Source organism: Apis dorsata, unplaced genomic scaffold, assembly GCF_000469605.1.
Source record: "Apis dorsata unplaced genomic scaffold, Apis dorsata 1.3 scaffold_196, whole genome shotgun sequence".
Classification (NCBI taxonomy): Eukaryota; Metazoa; Arthropoda; class Insecta; order Hymenoptera; family Apidae; genus Apis; species Apis dorsata.
This window is the reverse complement of record NW_006263480.1, coordinates 766,723-777,133: the sequence shown is the minus strand read 5'-3', so window position 1 is coordinate 777,133 and position 10,411 is coordinate 766,723. Positions and strand designations below refer to the sequence as shown.

Below are 10,411 nucleotides of genomic sequence, written 5' to 3'. Positions count from 1 at the left end.
AAAAAAAAAAGAAGGAAAGAAAAATAAACTCGACGAGTTTAATTTGTTAATCGATATTCCACGATGAAACGTATAATTTGAAACGTAAAAGTAGTCGAGTCAAGGAATAATGAAACAGCGGAGGGAAAAGATACAGCAACTGTATCTTTCTTTTATCTTAGAACTACGATTCGGTGGAGATTATGAGACAGGGAAGGTGTCAGCATCTCGATCGTTTTCCGATAATTAATTCTACCACGTCCCAAGAAAGTTTCAAAGTGGTGGAACACAACGTAAAGTGTCTAACAGCGCCCTAAAACCAATTTCGTCGCCGATAAAAGGAGCCACTTAATTATTGATTAAATTATTGTATCACGTTTAAACATTCCTCTTAAATTTTCTTAAACATTTTCGTCATCCTCTTTGGAACATAGAATATTTAGTATATTCAGTATATAGATTTATATACTGATCATACTTAAAATAAATAATAAATCTTAACTCTCAATAAAAATATAAAAAAATATAATCGAAGTTCAATCTTGAAGTCTTGATTTCGAAGGAAAAATATCGATCAATTCGAAAAACTTTTCGATTTCATGCAATTCTTAATAAAAACCCCTGCTCAGAAGAATCATTCCAACGTATAAAACGTTGAATTTCCGTTCAATTAAATGTTTTTCATTTCCCAATAAACAACTGAAACAACTTTGTTTCATCCTTCTCTCATCGTTCTCAAGTATAAACGTGCGCTGTACACAACGTTATCGACAAGGTTCCGCTTGATTAAACCATCCGCTGGATTGACGTTTGATCCATTAGCCTCACAGCGTTTCCCCCACGTTATAGATTTTCCCCTAGCCAAGTATTTTCCAATATTCTAACGCTATAGGATCGACCCAGCATCGGACTCCTTCAACTTTTCGACGCAATTACGAATACTTGATTAACAACTTTCCAGTGTATGTTGTGGAGCTGGTACATGGCAAACGATACGCAGTTCTATGTTCTTGGAATACTTCTGTTGCTCCTGTCTATCAGATACTTGAAGACCGTAATAGTGGCGATTCTACTACTCGTCGTCTCTTCGTGGTTCACCACCTTCTCCATGGCTTATTCCAACGATTACATAGCCAGGTAATTAACAATATAAAGAAGTGATTTAATGGTATAAGTGGTAAATTTTAATTGATCGGTGAAACGAGAATTATTAAACTAATTGTTGTTTTGAACAACACGAATAAAAATTTATCGAATCATTGTTTTGGTAAAGATTTTTATTTTATTTTAAAGTACTATTTTTTGATTTTGGCGCAGATTAAACAAAAATGGATTCTAGAATATAATGATATGTATAATGGACGTTGGATCTACAAATTGTGAATAATTTTGATTACAGTATAAACATTCGTAACTTCGTCTATTTATCAATCCAACAATTTCGTTGAAAAAGCGATTCAAAACTTCTCATTATGATTAAACATCAGACTTCTTGTTTAGCAAACTTTGTAACTGTAATATTTTATCACGATTTAACGAGCAAGATAAATGATCGATTTAATATCGACGATGACTTGAAAATTTCTGAACGATCATATTACCAATTTCTTTTTCCATTATTTGTAAAAAAATTATTATTATATTCTATTTCCTCCGTGTTCAACTCCTTTCTTTATTAAATCGTTAAAAGATGGAGGAAATTTCAATCACGTTATAAAACAAAATCTCATTCTAAAAACCTTAATTTATCATAACACGTAAATACTTTCCTTACTTTTTATATCATCCATAAAAATAATCTTTATTAACCTCGAATAATAATTTCATCAAATTTTTCTCCACAAAATTTGGAGAAAGAGGTCATATACAATAATATTAATATTAAAAAAAGAACTTAAAGAACTTAAATTACATCTTTCAAAATTCAATTGCTCCACTTTCCTCTCTCTCTCTCTCTCTCTTCGTTAAATTCAATCGATCGTCCCATAACCATAATACCAAACATCCCTTCCCAATTCTTACTTTCATTCTCTCATCCGTTTGTTCCCCCCTGCTTAGAATTCAAGAACCGTTCGCCCTTTTCGACGAGCTGTACGATAAACCATGGCTAAGAGCTGGCCCCTACTTCGTAGGGATTATCACCGGTTATATCCTGTTCAAGACGAATTGCAAATTGAAACTGCCCCTGGTAAGTAATTGCACACCGATTCAGGGATAAACACACATTTTCTCTCTTCCTTATGGAATCGTAATCTCTTCGTTCGAGGCGATTTATTTATTTAAAAAAAAAAAAAAAAAAGGGGGGAGGAGATTCATGTTCAGAATGAAAAATTTTAGGAATTTTAAGCAAGAAACACTGTTCCAGATCGCGCGGTTGATCGGCTGGGTATTATCCACAGCCATAATGTTCTCGGTTGTTTACGGCCTGTATCCCGGAAATTTAACCGTGCCATTGAGTTCCGTGTACGCCGCCTTAGGACACACCGCGTGGGCGATCGGCGTATCCTTCATCGTGATTCAATGCTGCACCGGCTCAGCCACAATGATCGACAGCCTGTTGTCGCTCAGGCTGATATATCCGCTATCGAGGCTGACTTACTGCGCCTACTTGGTGCATCCTATCATCATGTTGATCACAGCCAGCCAGATGGATGGCCCGTTGCATTTGCACAATGACATAGTGGTAAGTCGAAGATCGAAGAGGATTTTGGAAGAAGATCGATGGATATAGAATATGAGAAATTTTTTAAATTCAATCACAGTAAGAATTGAAAAATAATAAAATNTTCGATTAGAATTTCTCTTCGTGAAGCTGATCTCGTTAATTGTTGGGTGAATNATATATATATATAAGATCAAAGAATATTAATATTGTTTTTTGTATGTGTGTTTTTCAAGCTGATTCTATACTTTGGCAATCTGGTCGCCTCTTACCTGATGTCGTTCTGCATTTCAATCGCGTTCGAGGCGCCTGTAGTCAATCTGCTCAAAATCGCTTTCATCTCGAAGAAGAGGGTAAGGTAGAAGATGCGAAAAGAGAGAGAGAGAGAGAGTGCCATCGTGCGATCGACAGTGAGTAATGGACGCTTTTATGGATATTATTTAATTAGAGGGATATATTAAGATTGACATCGATCGTTTCCCTACAGAAAATAATCGTAACCAAGGGGAAAATATCCTCGTGATGGGATGTTATTATGATATAGTTCATCTCTGGACAATGCCGCGTGATTCGACGAGTTTGATCGCGTGCGAATTGCGATTGAATATACTTAATCCTTGGTCCAGTTTAATTTATCTGAGAGGAAATATAAAGACTTGCTCGCCATTATTGAATTTTGAAAAGGGATAATGTATTTATCCATCCTTTATGAATGTTAATAAGAAAGAATTTTTTTCATATTTTCGATATTTTTAATTTTGATCGATAGTTTAGGAATAGAATTTTGATGTGAGGAAACTTGAAAAATATTTTTTTATCTTATATTTATTATCTTATATTAATTGAAAGAAATGAATAAAATATTTAAAATTGTCATTCTTTTCACATGAACTTATGAAAATATGTAAACAGTGTATGATATAATTAGGTTGAGGTTTGGTTAAATTTTGACAGCGCCTGAGGGTTGTTTTGATCATATATGCAGACCAAATATCCAAGATGTAGATTTGGATCAACATTATGTTTAGATTAGATTTGCTTTTAGAGATAAACTGCTACCTATCTTCTTTTATAAAATGATGTACAAATATCAATGTAAAAATATCAGATTCAAGGTACCAAGATTATAATTAATTATAATAAATGTTTAATATTTTATTATTTTTCAAAACGAAATAATTAAAGATCTCATTAAAATCTATGAAGAAAACACCTTAAAATTAAAACATTTAATACTGATTTAAATCTAATATTGATCTTGGATATTTCATTAAAAAAAAAAAAAAAAAAAAAAAAATAAATTTACACCTTTCCCCGACCATTTTTTTGCCCGAAATACACCGTTTGAAAGAAAAATTTTACATGATATTTGTAAAATTGAAAAAAAAAAAAAAAATAAATTTACACCTTTCCCCGACCATTTTTTTGCCCGAAATACACCGTTTGAAAGAAAAATTTTACATGATATTTGTAAAATTGAAAAAAAAAAAAAAAATAAATTTACACCTTTCCCCGACCATTTTTTTGCCCGAAATACACCGTTTGAAAGAAAAATTTTACATGATATTTGTAAAATTGAAAAAAAAAAAAAAAATAAATTTACACCTTTCCCCGACCATTTTTTTGCCCGAAATACACCGTTTGAAAGAAAAATTTTAAATGATATTGCTAAAATTGAAAAAAAAAAAAAAAATTAACCATTACAGCGATGTTTGTTCCACAACATAAATCAAACGAAATGCAAGAGTTGAAGAGTGATTACGTCTTTTGTTATAACATATAATGGTTCAAAGGCAAAATACTTTCATGGAAAAAAGGCAAGTGTTTAACGACGCGCTTCCTTGTTTCGTTTTCCACGTCGCCAAGTTTTCTCGTAAAACATTTTCTCCGGAACAATAGGTCTTGGTCGTTATTTTATAGCATTCAAACGGCATTTATATATCGTTCATCTCGAACAGATGCGCCACGCGAATGTTTACAATAGAAACAATAAGAAAACTCGGACGGAACTTCGACAAACAGAGAATCGAGGGGAGAGAAAGAAAGAGGGAGGAGGAATCTGTGCCAAGTCGCCGCCGTTTCGCTTGGCCAATTTAAATGAAATTGAAAATATGGGGGACGAGATCGTGGCTAAAGATGGAAATTTCTAATATTAATATAGATATTCGCGAGTATCAATTTCCATTGGAATGGAAATATATTATTTGTACAGAAAATTGAGAGAAAACGTTTGCAAAAATAAAATGTTAATATCATGCGTCAAATATTTTGTGTGAAAAGTGTGTGACAAGAAATAAATGGAAACAAGTTTTGCCATTTTTGTATCGAGAAGAATATAATTGGATGGAAGAGAAGATGAGCTGATATTTGCTCGACATATCGATTATATTGATATTAGATTGATGTTGTAAGGTAAGCAAGTAAGTTCTGTCTTTCTTTTTTTCATGATAAAATAAAGAAACATCTGTGAAAATGTACAATAATTTTCTACAAGTAATTGTTAAAATTGTAAATTTTTATGCATATCTATTGTATTACAGTAAAATCATAAAAGTGTTTTAAAAAAAGATATTACAAGTGAAAACTTCTTGCTCAATTCTCATTCTCTTTTGGATTATTATATATGATAAACTATCATTTGCAAAGAGAGAGAGAAATTGAAGAAGAATTTTCCATTTTCTTGATATCATTTATAAAAATCAATATATATTTTTTTTCTCCCCTGTGAGATATTTCTTACTCTCTTTTTTTTTGTTGTTATGACAGAACTTTTTTGTTTATCTAATAGTTCATTAATTAGCAATAATATAATTATAGAAAAACTATCAGTTAGAAAATTTAATTATAAATAATTACTTTTAAGTTAACTTCTGTTCGAAATTTACTATTTATTAATTACTTCTTTTTTTTGAAACAAGTAAAAGATAACAATTGTTGCGCGTTGAAACATTTTTAATAAAAACAAAAGAAAAATATCCATATCGACAATTGTTTGCGAATGGAAAAATATTACCAGGATGAAAAAATGTTTTTACAAGGTATTTCAAATTTCTTGTTTGCAAAACTAAAAACCACGAACTTTAATTGATATTTCAGGTAAAGGACTAATAACGGAAAGAAATCGTTTCACGTTTATTCGCGTGACCATTTTCATTTAGGGTTTTGTGCCATTATAAATACAATGCGTTACAAAAACGTATATACATATAATTTGCTGATATTTAAATGTTTTGATCTTTTAATAAAAAATATTTTTATCTATGATTTTCATCTTCTTGTACACATGATAAAAAATAAAGATAGCAAAAGAAATTTGTAATAAATTATTATACACGTATATATACATCTTACTTTCTTCTATTTAAATATAACTTTAAAATTTCGTCTGATTAAAAAATTTAATAGGATATTTAAACACAGAATTCACAGAATTTTCAATAATCGAGTTTCGAATAATTCTAACAAAGATTCTATCCTTCATACTTTTTCTAATATCGAGGAAAACTCTTCAATGTACTTTTCACAAGTGGCCACTCCCATTTTCAAAAAAAAAAAATAATTCTCAAAAGCAAATAACTCTCTCAATATAGAATTTCACTCTCGAATGTATTTACTGAAATAACTTTTTCTTTCCAATATTCAATCCAATCCACAAAAGTCTACTACGGATAATTCTAATTGTAAGCCCGATAATTTATTTTCATTTGAATTAAATATAATCTGCACGCGACGTGATAAAAAAAATATCGTGCTGTTGAAACGGATATGATATTAATAAAAACAAAACGAGGAGAAAAACTACAGAGAACAACGTGTAAAATAATAATTCTGTCGTAATATCTCCGTAAGATCTTTGCATGGCGATTCGTGCACGGAAGCACACGATTAGTAATACAATTAACGTCCCGTCAATTACCCGCCCATATAATGTCCTGTTCACACGATTATCGCAACGAGACTCGGTTGTCTCGCACTTGCATAATTTGTCGCATGCGCCACGCCACCAAACCGACCCCTCCCTCTCCTTCCTCCTTCTGCAACTCTCCAGACGTGATCGCGAATTTCATCCCTCGTATTACACCCCCCTCCTTGCGAATATTCTTAGCTACAAGTGATAAAGATATTCTTGCTTCATCCAGTGATAAGGATATCAGAAGAACTGGTAAGGTAAAGTTTAAGTTTTCTATTGTACTTTATTTAGGAGTGTTTTAAAGTTTGAATTTCCCGCTGATTGTCAACCTTTTTAATGTCTAATGTCCTTTTAAAGAAATGTCTATAAAGGGTTGTGAGAAATTTTTTGGAGAGAGAGATTCTCTTTGAAATATCTCGAGTCAATATCTATTCCTGTAATTGTAATTGTAAAGGGAAAAATTCAAGTTTGCATATAGGAGATGTGATGATGAGGGAAGATCAGGAATTCATGATTATACGCGTATGTGACTTGTTAATAGAATGGAATGCAAATCAAGCAGGGTGGCGTTTCGAATTTGTATTCGAGCAAATAGATACGGTTAATCGCTATACGGTAGGCTCTCACAGTGACCTAATGCTAATGCGTGAGTGAGAGCATAGCTATATTGCCAGTATTCAATTTACGGTGTATATGGTGTCTAAAGTGTTTCTCGTCAAAATTGAATTGGAAATTTCTGAGTTCTGAGTTTTTCGTTCTCGTGATTTCTTTGATTTCGCAATTAGGATTTAACAAGTAAGGTACAATGTGATTTTGGATGATATTTTATTTTAGTTGTAAGAGTTGTAACGACTTGTCCCAGTTCGTCGTCGAATCATTAATTTTTCAAACGTTCATGGTTTATTAGGGTGAAAACTTTCAACTATCAGGTACTCGAATCAATTTTATCGAGTTACTGGCCATTAGTTACTGGCGATGGAATCTTGTAAATAGGTTCGAACTTTATTTGATTGGATTCGAACTCTGGATGAAAGGATCAATTATTATACATTTTAAAAATATATTATATGTATATATTTCTTGTTATTAAATATATTTATTCGAAGAAAAAATTATTATGACTTTTAAAGTATTGTACTATTATTTGTAAATTCATTGATTAATGAAATAATTTAAAAAAAACTATCATTGTATATCTTAATATCCTAATCTTAATATCCTATCCTACAATTTCCATTTAAATTTCATTATAATTTCTATTTACCAAAAAAGAAAAAATTATATTTTATCAAAAAGCTTTTTCCAAATAATTATAAAAATTATCTCGCTTAATAGAATTTATTTAAATTTCTTCTAATTACCCAATTGTCGAATTAAAAAAATAAACTTTCAAAAATTTCAAAAATTAACTTTACCGATATACCGAAAAACATTTGTTACCGATCGAGTCAATCGGATTCAATTTTCAGGATAAAAGGAAACTTCTTGATTGTTAATACTTGCCGAACATTTAGTTTCCACGAAATATGTACCACGCTCTCTCGAACCATTCATCAAAAGCGAATATTCAAGACGAATTCGACGTTACAAGCACTGCATTAGATACTATCGTTCCAAGTGATTTCGCGGTTGCATAGTACATGCTAACGTCTGCACATAGAAGTGTGCTTTGCTATAGTGTGCGGTCGCTTTCATATTGTCACGCGAGCATTCATTCGATTAAGTTCGCTATGCGAGCGAAAGACGGGTAGACGATTACGTAAGCCTAAAGAGTTGGGCTCGTTAACGGAATCGATAATACCATCCTAATCATCAATCGTTGCTCTGTTCCTGGTTATTTAACATGCACGTGTCTATTGTTTGTAGTTAATTAGCTTTTCGGTAGAGAATACGTGCAATTAGCCTCTAGTGATGGGATCAAGGATCATATAGGTAAGAGTAAATTACGATTGTTAAAAGATATTGAATTGTATGGTATTATGATTAATAGTAAATTGCAAAAGAGATTATGAATATTAAATCAGTAGTGAATCGATAGTGCTGGGTTAATCGTAATTTACAAATTTAATTTGCGAATAAATTGTAAATGTATGTTTTATTAATGTGCAAGATAAATCTTTGTACTAACAACTGAATATATTAAAAGTAACATGATATTGATATTTGATCATCCATCTGTCTGACTAATAATAGATTCGTTTCTAATTTTTTGAAATAATATTTTGAGTTTGGGATCTTTTTTTATGATAATTACAATGGTTAGATTACAGTTTGATATGTGAAAAGACTATTGCTTTTTAAAATTCATTTTTATAACCATCAAAAACAAATTCATTGCTATTTTAAAATAATTACATTTTTTAACTTTAATGAATTAATTTAATATTTTTGATCACAAATGAAAATTCTAATCAGCAGATCAGACTGAAACTTATCTTTAAATCAGAATATTTTGATTCTTTATTACAATATACAGAGATGTTAATATTGACTCTAAAATGGTTCAATCCTCCAAGATTCCATAAAGTGATTACATTCTGTATATATATAAAGATATATTGTAAGTATGTTTGAAAAGTATGGTTAAAGAGAAATATAAAATTTCATCTAGCTTCTCTTTAGCTTTTTCTGTCTTAAACTATAAGTAAGTATAAAGTTTATCAAGTAATCTATAAAACGTACTTTTTATCGTGGAAATCTTAATGCGATTCGAACAAGTTTTACGTATATTGCTCTTTATCTTTGTATCTTGACGAAGAAAAACATTTCTGGAATAACAGAGATACCTCATATATTTCAAAATATTGTGAATTTAAAGAAGATATATCAGTGTACATACATTTTGCTATCAGTAAATAGAAATATGTGTATGGGGAACGAATAAGAATATTCCTGAATATTCCAAGTTTTTTTCATTTCTGTGATATGTTTAATTGGTCTCATTTGCATTTTTAATTCATTATGCAATCTATTATCTAACAAGATCAAAACATACAATTTAGATGAATTCTAATGTTGGATGCAAGAGTCTGAATGATAAATTGAAATTAAAAAAAAAATTTATTTGTCTTGAATATAATTTCGATTATATTATTAATATCATAATAACATAGTCTTTGAACATCAATAAAATAACAACAAAATTTATCATAACTTTGCCAATTTCAAAGATAATGAAATTTAAATTATATTTAAAAAAAAGGAAGAATTTAATTATATATTTTAAAAGATTTGTATGTATTTAAACTAAAGATATATAATATATGCGTTTTTAGTATAATGAATATGTACGAAGAAACGAAACGTATAGTAATGACGGTATACAAAGTCCAATGCACTTGAACTGCATCCATCATTTCTGTGAAATCGCATTAAAATGTTCGTCCTCGTGAAATAATTAGAGCAAAATCGTGTGTATGATATATGAACAGAGCCCTAGTCTCGAAAAGTTACTGGAGCAAGGACTGCTTAACGAGCTACGGAAGCGGAAGGTCTTCAAGCTTTGGCTATTATCTTTGGCCTCTCGATTATGAGTACATCCAACACACAATCGTTACATTGTTACAAAGTATCAAAGTGAACTAAAGCATTATTTCAAAACTGAGAAAAATAAAAAAAGAATCCGAAATAATTTTCATTTTTAATGAAGAAAGTTTTATTATTATTTTCATAATAGAGGCAAACAAATGCGATAAAAATAAATACACCATATATAAAATTTATGCTAATGAAAATAGAAAATATTGAAATTTAAGATTGAATGGATTATATTTATAATTATGTATTTTTACGTATTTTTTTGAAGAGTTGTACACATATGGATATGTATATGATAACCTAAAAAAATCATTTCTAAAACT

At 30.5% G+C, this 10,411-nt stretch overlaps 1 protein-coding gene across 1 annotated transcript in view; it reads left to right on the top strand.

Annotated features, from left to right (window-relative positions):
• The window catches only part of LOC102677295 (nose resistant to fluoxetine protein 6-like), a 26,045-nt gene extending 23,005 nt beyond the window's left edge, over window positions 1-3,040 (top strand). Inside the window, exons 10-13 of the mRNA XM_031509984.1 lie at window positions 941-1,116; window positions 2,038-2,167; window positions 2,345-2,662; window positions 2,878-3,040. Of these exons, the coding sequence (XP_031365844.1) occupies window positions 941-1,116; window positions 2,038-2,167; window positions 2,345-2,662; window positions 2,878-3,003 (750 nt within the window). The 3' untranslated portion in view covers window positions 3,004-3,040. The remainder of the gene's footprint in view (window positions 1-940; window positions 1,117-2,037; window positions 2,168-2,344; window positions 2,663-2,877) is intronic.
• Window positions 3,041-10,411: the final 7,371 nt, after the last annotated feature.